The 19,135-nt window shown below is 44.2% G+C and overlaps 1 protein-coding gene across 5 annotated transcripts in view; it reads left to right on the top strand.

The window, feature by feature from the left end:
• Nucleotides 1–18,580, top strand: part of LOC120059049 (transcription factor E3-like) — a 72,896-nt gene extending 54,316 nt beyond the window's left edge. For 2 of the 5 annotated variants that reach the window (XM_039007823.1, XM_039007824.1), the window contains 5 exons: nucleotides 883–1,000; nucleotides 5,917–5,973; nucleotides 6,101–6,176; nucleotides 14,388–14,535; nucleotides 16,867–18,580. In XM_039007823.1, coding sequence (XP_038863751.1) covers nucleotides 883–1,000; nucleotides 5,917–5,973; nucleotides 6,101–6,176; nucleotides 14,388–14,535; nucleotides 16,867–17,310 — 843 coding nt within the window. In that variant the 3' untranslated portion in view covers nucleotides 17,311–18,580. Of the gene's footprint in view, nucleotides 1–882; nucleotides 1,007–5,916; nucleotides 5,974–6,100; nucleotides 6,177–14,366; nucleotides 14,536–16,866 lie in introns of all 5 variants that reach the window. The other 3 variants (XM_039007821.1, XM_039007820.1, XM_039007822.1) reach the window with 3 other exon arrangements.
• Nucleotides 18,581–19,135: the final 555 nt, after the last annotated feature.

Raw genomic sequence — 19,135 nt, 5'->3', positions numbered from 1 at the left:
TGTTGGCATTGTGAGTTGAGTTTAGTCAGGTATTTCGTCATTTTGGGGAGATTTTTCCTTCTGTCTTTTTAGATGTACTCTTATTTTGTACATTTAGTGATGTGTACCAGTCAGGAGTTGCTTTTTGTTTGTACATTTAGTGATGTGTACCAGTCAGGAGTTGCTTTTTGTTTGTACATTTAGTGATGTGTACCAGTCAGGAGTTGCTTTTTGTTTGTACATTTAGTGATGTGTACCAGTCAGGAGTTGCTTTTTGTTTGTACATTTAGTGATGTGTACCAGTCAGGAGTTGCTTTTTGTTTGTGCTGTTTTGGAATAATATAATGTACAGCATCTATTTGATTAGAGGTTGAAGTCTGTCCACTGGGCAGAGAGAGAGGTGAGAGATCAGTACCATGTTCGACCTTGGCTAGGGTTGCAAAATATTCCAGTAACTTTCCCCCCCAAAAATATTTTATTTTTATTTATTTTTTTATAAATCCTGGTTGGATGGTTTCCAGATTTTCTCTTTATTTCCTCCTGATTCCAGGAATCTATTTTCCAACCAGGATTTCTGCAGAACCAGGAAAATTTTAGGAAAGTTAACAGAATTTTTGCAACTCGAGCCTTGATATGAATCTGATATGTAGACATTAGACGGAGTCTGGAATTCACACGATCAACGTTCCAGGGAAGTTATCACTGGAGTTATGTCTTCATTTGTTGAGACTCCTAGACTTCTGACATCAAAGCACATTCTGTTGTTACTGCCTTCTGATTGGATGAGGGAGAATGTAGGCCTAAGTACTACATTTGGGAAGTTGTTGATGACCTCTGAAAGCTGTTGTATCTTGTTGTTGTTGTTTACACCTTACGAATGTTGTTGTTGTTGTGTGTATACAGCTGCCAGTGTCAAGGAACATGCTGGATGTGTACAGCAGTGGAGGGATGGTTGCTCCTACCATCACCGTCTCTAACTCCTGTCCTGCTGACTTGCACGCCATCAAGACTGAGTTAACCGGTACCGGTAAATAGTTCCTCTCTCAATCACCTTTATCCTTCAGTACCCCCTCTCGCTCATATCTCTATCTTTCTCTTGTCTGCCTGGTCTCTAAATCACACTCAATCCCTAGCTGTTTCTTAACTGTCTCTGTATCTCTCTTTTTCTCCCTGTCTCTCAACTTCCTGGCTGTCTATCTCTTACTCTGTCTCTCTCTCTATCTCTCTATTTCTCCCTGTCTCTCAACTTCCTGGCTGTCTATCTCTTACTCTGTCTCTCTCGCTCTCTCTATCTCTCTATTTCTCCCTGTCTCTCAACTTCCTGGCTGTCTATCTCTTACTCTGTCTCTCTCGCTCTCTCTATCTCTCTATTTCTCCTTGTCTCTCAACTTCCTGGCTGTCTATCTCTTACTCTGTCTCTCTCTCTATCTCTCTTTTTCTCCCTGTCTCTCAACTTCCTGGCTGTCTATCTCTTACTCTGTCTCTCTCGCTCTCTCTATCTCTCTTTTTCTCCCTGTCTCTCAACTTCCTGGCTGTCTATCTCTTACTCTGTCTCTCTGTCTCTCTCTATCTCTCTATTTCTCCTTGTCTCTCAACTTCCTGGCTGTCTATCTCTTACTCTGTCTCTCTCGCTCTCTCTATCTCTCTATTTCTCCTTGTCTCTCAACTTCCTGGCTGTCTATCTCTTACTCTGTCTCTCTCTCTATCTCTCTTTTTCTCCCTGTCTCTCAACTTCCTGGCTGTCTATCTCTTACTCTGTCTCTCTCTATCTCTCTATTTCTCCCTGTCTCTCAACTTCCTGGCTGTCTATCTCTTACTCTGTCTCTGTCTCTCTCTCTTACTGTCTTTTTCTCTTACTCGGTCTATCTCTCTCTTACCCGGTCTCTCGCTCAGTTTCTGTCTTTCTGTATCTCTCTCCCTCCCCCATTTTGCTCTCTCGCTCTCATTCTCTCTCTCTCTTTTTCTCTCACTCATTCTCTCTTTAAAGTTCTTACTCAGCATTGCTCACCCAGACTTCCCCTGTCCAGTCAGTCAGTCACAACCAGAGCCATCAGTCCTCGTCTATATGTTTCTCAATATAAAGCTCTGCCTCAGCCTTAGAGCCATAGTCATGTTTCTCAATATAAAGCTCTGCCTCCGCCTTCCGCTCAGTCATTCCCTCTTTCTAGTTCATCTCTGGTAATATAGACTGAGTGTACAAAACAATAGGAACATCAAATCAAATCAAGCTTTATTTACACAGCACATTTCAGACATGGAATGCTTTCAGACAATGTGCATTTACAGGAAAATAAATAAATAAAACAATTAAAATAAAAAAATGAAATATTTAAGAGGATAAAAAAGGAAAAACAAAGTTAAAAAGGTGTGTTTTAAGATCTATTTTAAATATGTCCACAGTTTCATCCCCCCCTCAGGTTCTCTGGCAGACTATTCCAGAAGCTGGGGGCATAGTAACGAAAGGCTGTCTCTCCATGTCTCTTGGTCCTAGACTTTGGGATAGTTAAAAGGCTGTCTCTCCATGTCTCTTGGTCCTAGGCTTTGGGATATTTAAAAGGCCAGTGGACCTGAGGAACCTACTGGGTGCATAACTTAAAAGCATGTCTGACATGTATTGGGGTGCACAATCGATTTAAAAACCAATAGAAGAATATTTCAAATTAATTCTAAAACTCACAAGCTGCCAGTGCAGAGACTTTAAAACCCGGTGTAATGTGTCTCCGTCTGGTCTTGGTCAGTACCCGTGCTGCAGCATACTGTATGTTTTGCAGTTGACCAATGGCTTTCCTGGGTAGACCAGACAGGAGAGCATTACAGTAGTCAAGCCTGCTTGTAATAGAAGGATGAGTCTCTCTGTATCAGCCTGAGAGAGAAACCTTGGCATTGTTCCTCAGGTGGTAAAAAGTTATTTTGGTCACATTCCTAATGTGTGATTTGAAACCGAGTTCAGAATCTAAAATGACACGTATGTTTTTTACCTGGTGTTTTATCTTTATTACCCGTGAATTAAAATATGTGGCCAGATTCTCTCTCTGTGCTTTTCCTCCAACAATAAGTACCTCGTTGTTGTCTTCATTTAGCTGGAGGAAGTTGTGAGCCATCCAAGTATTTTAAATCTAAATCTATTTTAAGTCTAATAATTTATCCATGGAGCTAAAATCCTCTGGTGACACAGAAATGTGTCATGCCTGCTCCCGCTCCCCGTCTCTGGCGCTCGAGGGAGCCAGGCGGCCCATCATTACGCACACCTGTCACCATCCTTACGCGCATCAGCGCTTGATGGGACTCACCTGGACTCTATTACCTTATTGATTGCCTCCCCTATATCTGTCTGCTCCTCAGTTTCATCCCCGTGTCTGCATTATTGTCGTTATGTTTCCTCTTGTCCAGACGCTGTCCTTGTTTCGGTTCATGTCCGTTATTCATTAAATGTTTACTCCCTGTACTTGCTACCCATCTCCCAGCGTCTGTCCTCACAGAAATGTAAAGTTGTGTATCGCCTGCGTAGCAGTGAAAATCAATGCTGTGCTTTCTGATAACGTTGCCAAAGGCTGCATTTGGAAAGTATTCAGACTGGTTGACTTTTTCCACATTATGTTCATTACAGCCTTATTCTAAAATTGATTCAATTAATGTTTTCCCTCATCAATCTACACACAAAACCCCATAATGACAAAGTGAAAAACGTTTTTTAGAAATGTTTGCAAATGTATTAAAAATAAAAAACGAATACGTTATTTACATAAGTATTCAGACGCTTTGCTATGAGACTCGAAATTGAGCTCAGGTGCATCCTGTTTCCATTGATCCATTGATGTTTCTACAACTTGATTGGAGTCCACCTGTGGTAAATTCAATTGATTGGACATGATTTGGAAAGGCACACACCTGTCTATATAAGATCCCACAGTTGACAGTGATTGTCAGAGCAAAAACCAAGCCTTGAGGTCGAAGGAATTGTCTGTAGAGCTCAGAGACAGGATTGTGTCGAGGCACAGATCTGGGGAAGGGAACCAAAACATTTCCACAGCATTGAAGGTCCCCAAGAATACAGTGGCCTCCATCATTCTTAAATGGAAGAAGTTTGGAACCACAAATGCCACAAACGCATGGCGGTGGCAGCATCATGCTGTGGGGATGTTTTTTAGCGGCAGGGACTGTTAGACTAGTCAGGATCGAGGGAAAGAGGAACGGAGCAAAGTACAGAGAGATCCTTGATGAAAACCTGCTCTAGAGTGCTCACGACCTCAAACTGGGGTGAAGGTTCACCTTCCAACAGGACAACGACTTTAAGCACACAGCCAAGACAATGCAGGAGTGGCTTTGGGATAAGTCTCTAAATGTCCTTGAGTGTCCCAGCCAAAGCCCGGAGTTGAACCCGATCGAACATCTCTGGAGAGACCTGAAAATAGCTGTGCAGCGACGCTCCCCATCCAACCTGACAGAACTTGTGAGGATCTGCAGAGAAGAATGGGAGAAACTCCGCAAATACAGGTGTGTCAAGCTTGTAGCGTCATACCTCTCCAGTCTGTCCAGAAGGACATCATGGTCACCAGTGTCGAATGAAGCACTTAAAGAGTACAAGGACAGAGAGCTGTTTGGCATTTGTGTCGGCTCTAAGACCATTTACCACTTTAACTAAGGCTGTCTCTGTGCTGTGGTGAGCACAGAAACCTAATTTGGATTTTTTTCTCTCAAATACAGTAGACTCTTCAAAAATCATTTATGTGTTTGAAAATCAATTTCTCCAGAATTTTGCTTAAAAGTGGAAGGTTGGAGATTGGCACAAAAAAAAATCTGAAAATTGCTAAGAGCTGAAGAATCTAAATTACTTTCCTTCAGAAGGGGTTTCACCGTATCAGTTTTTAGTGCCGTGGGGAAAGTGGCTGTGAACAAGAAGAGATTACCAATAGCTTGCACTTCTTCAGATATGCAACTAAAAACTGTTTTGAAGAAGGTGGTGGGGATAGGAATCGAGAAGGCAGGTAGAAGGCTTAAATTGTGACATCACTTTCCTGAGCATGTCTGTGTCAACCAGGGGAATATAAATCCATCGTGCCTTTGTGTGGTAGGCTCGGGCACAAATCATTAAACTTCTCATCACGTCTTGACTGATACCCAGCCTAATGTTGTTTATCTTATCTCTGAAATATGCCACAAACTCATCACATTTAGATGTGGAGGAAAGTTCACATAGGTTTGTGGGGGGTAGGATTTATCAGGGCATCAATGGTGGAGAAGAGCACTGTTTAATTAATAGTGATCAAGTTAGAAAAATGAGCCCGTCTGGCATTTCTAATGGCCTTGTTATATACGCCAAGTTGCTCTCTCAGACTATCATAATGGACGTGCAACTTTGACTTTCTCCACTTCCTTTCTGCAATTTCTATTAAATATGTATTTTTTATTTAACCTTTATTTAACTTGGCAAGTCAGTTAAGAACCAATTCTTATTTACTTTGACGGCCTACCCGGCCAAACCCTGACGACCTTGGACCAATTATGCGACTCCCAATCACGGCCGGTTGTGACACAGCCTGGATTCAAACCAGGGTGTCTGTAGTGACGCCTTTAGCACTGAGATGCAGTGCCTTAGACCGCTGCTCAAATCGCGAGCCCAATTGATTAGATTCCTCACTCTATCCATTTGGATGTGGCCTTTTTCAACTTTACTGGCATTTGACATAGACTGACCAGGTGAATCTGGGAAGGGGGGGACTGTTCCTAATGTTTTGTACACTCAGTATATCTAATATCACCAGTACAGCACCATATGTTATGTGTCTTATGACTTGTAGTGTGTTTTGTTATTTTAGACATTCTAAACATGCATAAAGTAATGAATGAATTCTTTATTTTTATTGTTTATATATCTCTTTGTATTTTTGCTTCAAGCTGTCTTCATCCATGACTGCTAATATTAAATGTCTCTTCTAGTGGTGGAGGCTAAAGCTATGATGAAGGAGCGACAGAAAAAGGACAATCATAACCAGAGTGAGTATAGATTAATACATTTACTGCCAATGGGATGCCTATATTTTATAAATGTATTTTATTACGTCTAACAAATTTTTTAACAGCACCTTGGTGGTAATGTTGGGATGTTATGGGTTCTTCCTAGTTGAGAGACGGAGGAGGTTCAACATCAACGATCGCATCAAGGAACTGGGAGCTCTCATCCCCAAATCTAGTGACCCGTGAGTTCCTATGGACAGAAATTAACCCTTAGTTACCCTAACCCAAATCTAGTGACCCGTGAGTTCCTATGGACAGAAATTAACCCTTAGTTACCCTAACCCAAATCTAGTGACCTGTGAGTTCCTATGGACAGAAATTAACCCTTAGTTACCCTAACCCAAATCTAGTGACCCGTGAGTTCCTATGGACAGAAATTAACCCTTAGTTACCCTAACCCAAATCTAGTGACCCGTGAGTTCCTATGGACAGAAATTAACCCTCACTTACCCTAACCCAAATCTAGTGACCTGTGAGTTCCTATGGAGAGAAATGAACCCTGACCCTTAGTTACCCTAACCCAAATCTAGTGACCCGTGAGTTCCTATGGACAGAAATGAACCCTGACCCTTAGTTACCCTAACCCAAATCTAGTGACCCGTGAGTTCCTATGGACAGAAATTAACCCTTAGTTACCCTAACCCAAATCTAGTGACCCGTGAGTTCCTATGGACAGAAATGAACCCTTAGTTACCCTAACCCAAATCTAGTGACCCGTGAGTTCCTATGGACAGAAATTAACCCTCACTTACCCTAACCCAAATCTAGTGACCTGTGAGTTCCTATGGACAGAAATGAACCCTGACCCTTAGTTACCCTAACCCAAATCTAGTGACCCGTGAGTTCCTATGGACAGAAATTAACCCTTAGTTACCCTAACCCATTTCTAGTGACCCGTGAGTTCCTATGGACAGAAATTAACCCTTAGTTACTCATCCCCAAATCTAGTGACCCGTGAGTTCCTATGGACAGAAATTAACCCTTAGTTACCCTAACCCAAATCTAGTGACCCGTGAGTTCCTATGGACAGAAATTAACCCTTAGTTACCCTAACCCAAATCTAGTGACCCGTGAGTTCCTATGGACAGAAATTAACCCTTAGTTACCCTAACCCAAATCTAGTGACCCGTGAGTTCCTATGGACAGAAATTAACCCTTAGTTACCCTAACCCATTTCTAGTGACCCGTGAGTTCCTATGGACAGAAATTAACCCTTAGTTACTCATCCCCAAATCTAGTGACCCGTGAGTTCCTATGGACAGAAATTAACCCTTAGTTACCCTAACCCAAATCTAGTGACCCGTGAGTTCCTATGGACAGAAATGAACCCTTAGTTACCCTAACCCAAATCTAGTGACCTGTGAGTTCCTATGGACAGAAATTAACCCTTAGTTACCCTAACCCAAATCTAGTGACCCGTCACCTTAAGGGAGAAATAAAAGTGTAAGGCCCGTATCACTAGTGTCATGCCTAGCAGTGAAGAACAATGTTTGTACAGATGGGTAGGAGGAGACTCAGCCGAGGAGGAATGGTTAAATATCAGTGCTTGTGTGAAATAATTTTTTTGTCTAATGCAGCTGTATGCATCTTCTGGGAAGAATTAAACTTGGTTAAGCTTTCATAGTGTCCATTGAGTTAATTACTCTGAGAATTAGAACCTAACACTATGGACAGAAATGAACCCTGACCCTTAGTTACCCTAACCCAAATCTAGTGACCTGTGAGTATGGACAGAAATGAACCCTGACCCTTACTTTACCCTAACCCAAATCTAGTGACCTGTGAGTATGGACAGAAATGAACCCTGACCCTTACTTTACCCTAACCCAAATCTAGTGACCTGTGAGTATGGACAGAAATGAACCCTCGCCCTTATTTACCCTAACCCAAATCTAGTGACCTGTGAGTATGGACAGAAATGAACCCTGACCCTTACTTTACCCTAACCCAAATCTAGTGACCTGTGAGTATGGACAGAAATGAACCCTGACCCTTATTTACCCTAACCCAAATCTAGTGACCTGTGAGTATGGACAGAAATGAACCCTGACCCTTACTTTACCCTAACCCAAATCTATTGACCTGTGAGTATGGACAGAAATGAACCCTGACCCTTACTTTACCCTAACCCAAATCTAGTGACCTGTGAGTATGGACAGAAATGAACCCTCGCCCTTATTTACCCTAACCCAAATCTAGTGACCTGTGAGTATGGACAGAAATGAACCCTGACCCTTACTTTACTCTAACCCAAATCTAGTGACCTGTGAGTATGGACAGAAATGAACCCTGACCCTTATTTACCCTAACCCAAATCTAGTGACCTGTGAGTATGGACAGAAATGAACCCTCGCCCTTATTTACCCTAACCCAAATCTAGTGACCTGTGAGTATGGACAGAAATGAACCCTGACCCTTACTTTACCCTAACCCAAATCTAGTGACCTGTGAGTATGGACAGAAATGAACCCTCGCCCTTATTTACCCTAACCCAAATCTAGTGACCTGTGAGTATGGACAGAAATGAACCCTGACCCTTACTTTACCCTAACCCAAATCTAGTGACCTGTGAGTATGGACAGAAATGAACCCTGACCCTTACTTTACCCTAACCCAAATCTAGTGACCTGTGAGTATGGACAGAAATGAACCCTGACCCTTACTTTACCCTAACCCAAATCTAGTGACCTGTGAGTATGGACAGAAATGAACCCTCGCCCTTATTTACCCTAACCCAAATCTAGTGACCTGTGAGTATGGACAGAAATGAACCCTCGCCCTTATTTACCCTAACCCAAATCTAGTGACCTGTGAGTATGGACAGAAATGAACCCTCGCCCTTATTTACCCTAACCCAAATCTAGTGACCTGTGAGTATGGACAGAAATGAACCCTCGCCCTTATTTACCCTAACCCAAATCTAGTGACCTGTGAGTATGGACAGAAATGAACCCTGACCCTTACTTTACCCTAAGCCAAATCTAGTGACCTGTGAGTATGGACAGAAATGAACCCTCGCCCTTATTTACCCTAACCCAAATCTAGTGACCTGTGAGTATGGACAGAAATGAACCCTCGCCCTTATTTACCCTAACCCAAATCTAGTGACCTGTGAGTATGGACAGAAATGAACCCTCGCCCTTATTTACCCTAACCCAAATCTAGTGACCTGTGAGTATGGACAGAAATGAACCCTGACCCTTATTTACCCTAACCCAAATCTAGTGACCTGTGAGTATGGACAGAAATGAACCCTGACCCTTAGTTACCCTAACCCAAATCTAGTGACCTGTGAGTATGGACAGAAATGAACCCTCGCCCTTATTTACCCTAACCCAAATCTAGTGACCTGTGAGTATGGACAGAAATGAACCCTCGCCCTTATTTACCCTAACCCAAATCTAGTGACCTGTGAGTATGGACAGAAATGAACCCTGACCCTTATTTACCCTAACCCAAATCTAGTGACCTGTGAGTATGGACAGAAATGAACCCTGACCCTTATTTACCCTAACCCAAATCTAGTGACCTGTGAGTATGGACAGAAATGAACCCTCGCCCTTATTTACCCTAACCCAAATCTAGTGACCTGTGAGTATGGACAGAAATGAACCCTCGCCCTTATTTACCCTAACCCAAATCTAGTGACCTGTGAGTATGGACAGAAATGAACCCTGACCCTTATTTACCCTAACCCAAATCTAGTGACCTGTGAGTATGGACAGAAATGAACCCTCGCCCTTATTTACCCTAACCCAAATCTAGTGACCTGTGAGTATGGACAGAAATGAACCCTCGCCCTTATTTACCCTAACCCAAATCTAGTGACCTGTGAGTATGGACAGAAATGAACCCTGACCCTTACTTTACCCTAACCCAAATCTAGTGACCTGTGAGTATGGACAGAAATGAACCCTCGCCCTTATTTACCCTAACCCAAATCTAGTGACCTGTGAGTATGGACAGAAATGAACCCTGACCCTTACTTTACCCTAACCCAAATCTAGTGACCTGTGAGTATGGACAGAAATGAACCCTGACCCTTACTTTACCCTAACCCAAATCTAGTGACCTGTGAGTATGGACAGAAATGAACCCTGACCCTTATTTACCCTAACCCAAATCTAGTGACCTGTGAGTATGGACAGAAATGAACCCTGACCCTTATTTACCCTAACCCAAATCTAGTGACCTGTGAGTATGGACAGAAATGAACCCTCGCCCTTATTTACCCTAACCCAAATCTAGTGACCTGTGAGTATGGACAGAAATGAACCCTCGCCCTTATTTACCCTAACCCAAATCTAGTGACCTGTGAGTATGGACAGAAATGAACCCTGACCCTTATTTACCCTAACCCAAATCTAGTGACCTGTGAGTATGGACAGAAATGAACCCTCGCCCTTATTTACCCTAACCCAAATCTAGTGACCTGTGAGTATGGACAGAAATGAACCCTCGCCCTTATTTACCCTAACCCAAATCTAGTGACCTGTGAGTATGGACAGAAATGAACCCTGACCCTTACTTTACCCTAACCCAAATCTAGTGACCTGTGAGTATGGACAGAAATGAACCCTCGCCCTTATTTACCCTAACCCAAATCTAGTGACCTGTGAGTATGGACAGAAATGAACCCTGACCCTTACTTTACCCTAACCCAAATCTAGTGACCTGTGAGTATGGACAGAAATGAACCCTGACCCTTACTTTACCCTAACCCAAATCTAGTGACCTGTGAGTATGGACAGAAATGAACCCTGACCCTTATTTACCCTAACCCAAATCTAGTGACCTGTGAGTATGGACAGAAATGAACCCTCGCCCTTATTTACCCTAACCCAAATCTAGTGACCTGTGAGTATGGACAGAAATGAACCCTCGCCCTTATTTACCCTAACCCAAATCTAGTGACCTGTGAGTATGGACAGAAATGAACCCTCGCCCTTATTTACCCTAACCCAAATCTAGTGACCTGTGAGTATGGACAGAAATGAACCCTGACCCTTATTTACCCTAACCCAAATCTAGTGACCTGTGAGTATGGACAGAAATGAACCCTCGCCCTTATTTACCCTAACCCAAATCTAGTGACCTGTGAGTATGGACAGAAATGAACCCTCGCCCTTATTTACCCTAACCCAAATCTAGTGACCTGTGAGTATGGACAGAAATGAACCCTCGCCCTTATTTACCCTAACCCAAATCTAGTGACCTGTGAGTATGGACAGAAATGAACCCTGACCCTTACTTTACCCTAACCCAAATCTAGTGACCTGTGAGTATGGACAGAAATGAACCCTGACCCTTATTTACCCTAACCCAAATCTAGTGACCTGTGAGTATGGACAGAAATGAACCCTGACCCTTATTTACCCTAACCCAAATCTAGTGACCTGTGAGTATGGACAGAAATGAACCCTGACCCTTAGTTACCCTAACCCAAATCTAGTGACCTGTGAGTATGGACAGAAATGAACCCTCGCCCTTATTTACCCTAACCCAAATCTAGTGACCTGTGAGTATGGACAGAAATGAACCCTCGCCCTTATTTACCCTAACCCAAATCTAGTGACCTGTGAGTATGGACAGAAATGAACCCTGACCCTTACTTTACCCTAACCCAAATCTAGTGACCTGTGAGTATGGACAGAAATGAACCCTGACCCTTACTTTACCCTAACCCAAATCTAGTGACCTGTGAGTATGGACAGAAATGAACCCTGACCCTTATTTACCCTAACCCAAATCTAGTGACCTGTGAGTATGGACAGAAATGAACCCTGACCCTTAGTTACCCTAACACAAATCTAGTGACCTGTGAGTATGGACAGAAATGAACCCTGACCCTTACTTTACCCTAACCCAAATCTAGTGACCTGTGAGTATGGACAGAAATGAACCCTCGCCCTTATTTACCCTAACCCAAATCTAGTGACCTGTGAGTATGGACAGAAATGAACCCTGACCCTTACTTTACCCTAACCCAAATCTAGTGACCTGTGAGTATGGACAGAAATGAACCCTGACCCTTACTTTACCCTAACCCAAATCTAGTGACCTGTGAGTATGGACAGAAATGAACCCTCGCCCTTATTTACCCTAACCCAAATCTAGTGACCTGTGAGTATGGACAGAAATGAACCCTGACCCTTATTTACCCTAACCCAAATCTAGTGACCTGTGAGTATGGACAGAAATGAACCCTGACCCTTACTTTACCCTAACCCAAATCTAGTGACCTGTGAGTATGGACAGAAATGAACCCTCGCCCTTATTTACCCTAACCCAAATCTAGTGACCTGTGAGTATGGACAGAAATGAACCCTCGCCCTTATTTACCCTAACCCAAATCTAGTGACCTGTGAGTATGGACAGAAATGAACCCTCGCCCTTATTTACCCTAACCCAAATCTAGTGACCTGTGAGTATGGACAGAAATGAACCCTGACCCTTACTTTACCCTAACCCAAATCTAGTGACCTGTGAGTATGGACAGAAATGAACCCTGACCCTTACTTTACCCTAACCCAAATCTAGTGACCTGTGAGTATGGACAGAAATGAACCCTGACCCTTACTTTACCCTAACCCAAATCTAGTGACCTGTGAGTATGGACAGAAATGAACCCTCGCCCTTATTTACCCTAACCCAAATCTAGTGACCTGTGAGTATGGACAGAAATGAACCCTGACCCTTACTTTACCCTAACCCAAATCTAGTGACCTGTGAGTATGGACAGAAATGAACCCTGACCCTTACTTTACCCTAACCCAAATCTAGTGACCTGTGAGTATGGACAGAAATGAACCCTGACCCTTATTTACCCTAACCCAAATCTAGTGACCTGTGAGTATGGACAGAAATGAACCCTCGCCCTTATTTACCCTAACCCAAATCTAGTGACCTGTGAGTATGGACAGAAATGAACCCTGACCCTTACTTTACTCTAACCCAAATCTAGTGACCTGTGAGTATGGACAGAAATGAACCCTCGCCCTTATTTACCCTAACCCAAATCTAGTGACCTGTGAGTATGGACAGAAATGAACCCTGACCCTTACTTTACTCTAACCCAAATCTAGTGACCTGTGAGTATGGACAGAAATGAACCCTGACCCTTACTTTACTCTAACCCAAATCTAGTGACCTGTGAGTATGGACAGAAATGAACCCTCACCCTTATTTACCCTAACCCAAATCTAGTGACCTGTGAGTATGGACAGAAATGAACCCTCGCCCTTATTTACCCTAACCCAAATCTAGTGACCTGTGAGTATGGACAGAAATGAACCCTGACCCTTACTTTACCCTAACCCAAATCTAGTGACCTGTGAGTATGGACAGAAATGAACCCTGACCCTTACTTTACCCTAACCCAAATCTAGTGACCTGTGAGTATGGACAGAAATGAACCCTGACCCTTATTTACCCTAACCCAAATCTAGTGACCTGTGAGTATGGACAGAAATGAACCCTCGCCCTTATTTACCCTAACCCAAATCTAGTGACCTGTGAGTATGGACAGAAATGAACCCTGACCCTTACTTTACTCTAACCCAAATCTAGTGACCTGTGAGTATGGACAGAAATGAACCCTCGCCCTTATTTACCCTAACCCAAATCTAGTGACCTGTGAGTATGGACAGAAATGAACCCTGACCCTTACTTTACTCTAACCCAAATCTAGTGACCTGTGAGTATGGACAGAAATGAACCCTGACCCTTACTTTACTCTAACCCAAATCTAGTGACCTGTGAGTATGGACAGAAATGAACCCTCACCCTTATTTACCCTAACCCAAATCTAGTGACCTGTGAGTATGGACAGAAATGAACCCTCGCCCTTATTTACCCTAACCCAAATCTAGTGACCTGTGAGTATGGACAGAAATGAACCCTGACCCTTACTTTACCCTAACCCAAATCTAGTGACCTGTGAGTATGGACAAAAATGATATAGAGCAGATAACACATTTGCTGTTCTCAAGTGCATGATTTTTCAATCATGACAGACTGTAGATTGAATAACCTATATAGATTACCTATAGATGCTTAAATTGTTAACTGCAACGTCACTGTTCCATTCCCCTAAACCCCCCCGCTACTATTCATATTTAATCACCTCGCTGTTCCTTTCTCCTCACTGGCCCCCGTGCTACAACATGGTATCTAATCATGCCGCTGTTCCTTTCTCCTCACTGACCCCCCCTGCTACAACATGGTATCTAATCATGCCGCTGTTCCTTTCTCCTCACTGACCCCCCCTGCTACAACATAGTATCTAATCATGCCGCTGTTCCTTTCTCCTCACTGACCCCCCCTGCTACAACATGGTATCTAATCATGCCGCTGTTCCTTTCTCCTCACTGACCCCCGTGCTACGGAGACAGGGAGACGCGTTGGAACAAGGGCACCATCCTGAAGGCGTCTGTGGACTACATCAGGAGGCTGCAGAAGGAGCAGCAGAGAGCCAAGGAGGTGGAGACCAGACAGAGGAAACTGGAGCACAGCAACCGCAGCCTACTGCTACGCATACAGGTTAGGAAAATAACGTCAAACAGGCAATCAGTATGCTGAATGGAAGGCTGGTAGTCAATCAGTATGCTGAATGGAAGGCTGGTAGTCAATCAGTATGCTGAAAGGAAGGCTGGTAGTCAATCAGTATGCTGAAAGGAAGGCTGGTAGTCAATCAGTATGCTGAATGGAAGGCTGGTAGTCAGTCAGTATGCTGAAAGGAAGGCTGGTAGTCAATCAGTATGCTGAAAGGAAGGCTGGTAGTCAATCAGTATGCTGCAAGGAAGGCTGGTAGTCAATCAGTATGCTGAATGGAAGGCTGGTAGTCAATCAGTATGCTGAATGGAAGGCTGGTAGTTAATCAGTATGCTGAAAGGAAGGCTGGTAGTCAATCAGTATGCTGAATGGAAGGCTGGTAGTCAATCAGTATGCCGCAAGGAAGGCTGGTAGTCAGTCAGTATGCTGAAAGGAAGGTTGGTAGTCAATCAGTATGCTGAAAGGAAGGCTGGTAGTCAATCAGTATGCTGAAAGGAAGGTTGGTAGTCAATCAGTATGCTGAAAGGAAGGCTGGTAGTCAATCAGTATGCTGAAAGGAAGGTTGGTAGTCAATCAGTATGCTGAAAGGAAGGCTGGTAGTCAATCAGTATGCTGAAAGGAAGGCTGGTAGTCAATCAGTATGCTGAATGGAAGGCTGGTAGTCAATCAGTATGCTGAAAGGAAGGCTGGTAGTCAATCAGTATGCTGAATGGAAGGCTGGTAGTCAATCAGTATGCTGAAAGGAAGGCTGGTAGTCAGTCAGTATGCTGAATGGAAGGCTGGTAGTCAGTCAGTATGCTGAAAGGAAGGCTGGTAGTCAGTCAGTATGCTGAATGGAAGGCTGGTAGTCAGTCAGTATGCTGAATGGAAGGCTGGTAGTCAATCAGTATGCTGAAAGGAAGGCTGGTAGTCAATCAGTATGCTGCAAGGAAGGCTGGTAGTCAATCAGTATGCTGAAAGGAAGGCTGGTAGTCAATCAGTATGCTGCAAGGAAGGCTGGTAGTCAATCAGTATGCTGAAAGGAAGGCTGGTAGTCAATCAGTATGCTGCAATGAAGGCTGGTAGTCAATCAGTATGCTGAAAGGAAGGCTGGTAGTCAATCAGTATGCTGAAAGGAAGGCTGGTAGTCAGTCAGTATGCTGAATGGAAGGCTGGTAGTCAATCAGTATGCTGAATGGAAGGCTGGTAGTCAATCAGTATGCTGAATGGAAGGCTGGTAGTCAATCAGTATGCTGCAAGGAAGGCTGGTAGTCAATCAGTATGCTGAAAGGAAGGCTGGTAGTCAATCAGTATGCTGAAAGGAAGGCTGGTAGTCAATCAGTATGCTGAATGGAAGGCTGGTAGTCAATCAGTATGCTGCAAGGAAGGCTGGTAGTCAATCAGTATGCTGAAAGGAAGGCTGGTAGTCAATCAATATGCTGCAAGGAAGGCTGGTAGTCAAGGAAGGCTGGTAGTCAATCAGTATGCTGAAAGGAAGGTTGGTAGTCAATCAGTATGCTGAATGGAAGGCTGGTAGTCAATCAGTATGCTGCAAGGAAGGCTGGTAGTCAATCAGTATGCTGAAAGGAAGGCTGGTAGTCAATCAGTATGCTGAATGGAAGGCTGGTAGTCAATCAGTATGCTGAAAGGAAGGCTGGTAGTCAATCAGTATGCTGAAAGGAAGGCTGGTAGTCAATCAGTATGCTGAAAGGAAGGCTGGTAGTCAATCAGTATGCTGCAAGGAAGGCTGGTAGTCAATCAGTATGCTGCAAGGAAGGCTGGTAGTCAATCAGTATGCTGAATGGAAGGCTGGTAGTCAATCAGTATGCTGAAAGGAAGGCTGGTAGTCAATCAGTATGCTGAAAGGAAGGCTGGTAGTCAATCAGTATGCTGCAAGGAAGGCTGGTAGTCAATCAGTATGCTGCAAGGAAGGCTGGTAGTCAATCAGTATGCTGCAAGGAAGGCTGGTAGTCAATCAGTATGCTGAAAGGAAGGCTGGTAGTCAATCAGTATGCTGAAAGGAAGGCTGGTAGTCAGTCAGTATGCTGAAAGGAAGGCTGGTAGTTACTTACGTGTGATATTGGAATGATCTTGTTTCTTTGGAAGTGCTAGAAGTAAATTGTCTCAGGCGAAATCAATAATCTGTGGCGTCCCCCAGGGCAGTGTGCTAGGGCCTCTACTATTTCTACTGTACATTAATTAAGGATTTAGGCATGAGAATCTATGCATTATCATGAATAATGCACAGCTAAGGGCTGTTCTTAGGCATGACGGAAATTGTTGTAAAAATGGTCTCATGAACTAAACTGAAGTGTCGACCGTTGTTGTTTCTCTCTACAGGAGCTAGAGATGCAGGCCTGCCTCCACGGCCTCTCCACCCCCGCCTCCTCCTCCCAGGGCTCCTCCTCCTCACACCTCAGCCTATCACAATCCCTGGACCCCAGCACGGGCGACACCCTCTCCAAGACCCTCCTGTCCCTGAGTGGTGGCCCAGGCCTTCAGGCCACCTCCCCCTCCTTTCTGTCTCCACCCCCCTCGGCCTCGCCGGTTGGCCTGATGAACATGGCTTCTCCTCTGGGCTTCTCTGAGCTGGACGACCCGTCTGCCACAGCCTTCCACTCCTCCCTGCTACCGGACATGGGTCTTGGGGACATCTTGATGGACCATGGGGGGATAGGGATGTCCCCGGTGTGGGCCCGAGAGCCCTTGCTCTCCTCCATCTCCCCAGGAGCCTCCAAGACCTCCAGCCGCAGGAGCAGCTTCAGCATGGAGGAGGACTTGTGACTGAGTTAAAGGACCCTAGTCCTTACACTGCTAGGCAAGAGCAGCTTCATGCATGGAGGAAGACCTGTGCCTGGGCTGAGTCCAAAACCAACCCCTAGACCAGCGTTTCCCAAACTCGGTCCTCGAGATCCTAAAGGGGTGCACGTTTTGGTTTGTGACTTAACACTACACATCTGATTCAAATGATCAAAGCGTTATGGTTCATTGATTATTTGAATCCACTGTGTAGTGCCAGGGCAAAAACCAAAACGTGCATCCTTTAGGATCCTGAGGACCGAGTTTGGGAGACCCTTCCCTAGACCCTAGCTTCTAGACCCTGGCTCCTAGACCCTGGCTCCTAGACGCTAGACCCTAGCTCCTAGACCCTGGCTCCTAGACCCTGGCTCTTAGACCCTAGCTCCTAGACCCTGGCTCCTAGACCCTAGCTCCTAGACCCTGGCTCCTAGACCCTGGCTACAAGACCCTGGCTCCTAGACCCTGGCTCCTAGACCCTGGCTCCTAGACCCTAGCTCCTAGACCCTAGCTCCTAGACCCTGGCTCCTAGACCCTGGCTCCTAGACCCTAGCTCCTAGTAATTGTTTAAGACACAAGGTTATTTGTACATCAGTCAGTCTGCAATGTAGTTCATCTGGAACACGACTTAAGGCCCTAAGCCTATCAGAGGACTGGGATGGAGCCTCCACATACCATGCATGGCCTCGTCCATCAATCACAGAGTCGGGGTCAAAGGTCTTAGTTTAGTCTAGGATTTGCAAAATTCCAGTCCCCAGGTTTTCTAGAAATCCTGGCAGGAAGGTTCCAGAAATCCTGGCAGGAAGGTTCCAGAAATCCTTAAAAGGATCCCAAATGAATTGCAGACTACGTGAGAGTAGGTGATACGCGTTACATAGACATTAACCTGTTTTTATGTCTGTTTTTTTTAAATTGGATAGTTCTGTGAATGACACGCACTCTAGACCAGGGATTGGCCAGCTAGAGGTGTGGGGACTCCAGTCCTCAGGGGTCTGATTTGGGTCTCGCTTTTTTTCTCCATCCTTAGCAAACAAAAGCTGATTTAAACTAATTGCATTCTAAACTGACGATAATGAATAGTTGATTATTGGAGTCGGGTGGTTTATCTGGGACTGTGTCTCCAATCAGTCCCCCCGAGGACTGGAGTTGCCCATCCCTGGTCTATATGATAGATAAAGAAACAGGAGTTGGGAGTTCCAATGTAACAACAGTTCAGAAAGCCACAAATATAAGAAATTAAAAAAACATTATTTGTATGTAATGATGAGACCTCAGCATTTGTGTAACTCTGCAAAACAAAAAGGGATGGCATTATTCTGTGTTGAAACAGCCAGATTAACTGTCTGTGTATCCCAAATAGCACCCTATTCCCTACACTGGATACTACTGGAGTGCAGTATATAGGAAATAGGGGGCGATTTGGGATACGTCATAGTGCAGCACTTTTCATTGGTAGACATGTTGAATAGATGAGTGTTATGTTTTTAAAGAGTCCCACAGGAGAACCAGTCTGAGCAGCCAGCCATATAGTAGACTAAACAGTTACTGTGTTTGTAGACCCAATCTTCTATTGTCTTCAACAACAAGACAGGAGTAGATTAACCCTGAACTTTATCACTTCCTGTTCCTGCCTGGGGTCAATTCAGTTCAGGGGTTGAAAAAAAACAACAACAACAGAACGTAATGAGAATGTTTTTAGTTTTTATTAAGGAATTCCATTTTTTTAATTCTCTTCTTAGATTGAAAATGGAATTGACCCCTAACCCCACTGTCAGTCACTAAACTGCAGTAATGTAGCTGTTAGAAGCACCTA

Source organism: Salvelinus namaycush, chromosome 14 (assembly GCF_016432855.1).
Source record: "Salvelinus namaycush isolate Seneca chromosome 14, SaNama_1.0, whole genome shotgun sequence".
Classification (NCBI taxonomy): Eukaryota; Metazoa; Chordata; class Actinopteri; order Salmoniformes; family Salmonidae; genus Salvelinus; species Salvelinus namaycush.
Note: the sequence above shows the minus strand (reverse complement) of the source record. Positions and strands in the feature narration are given on the sequence as shown.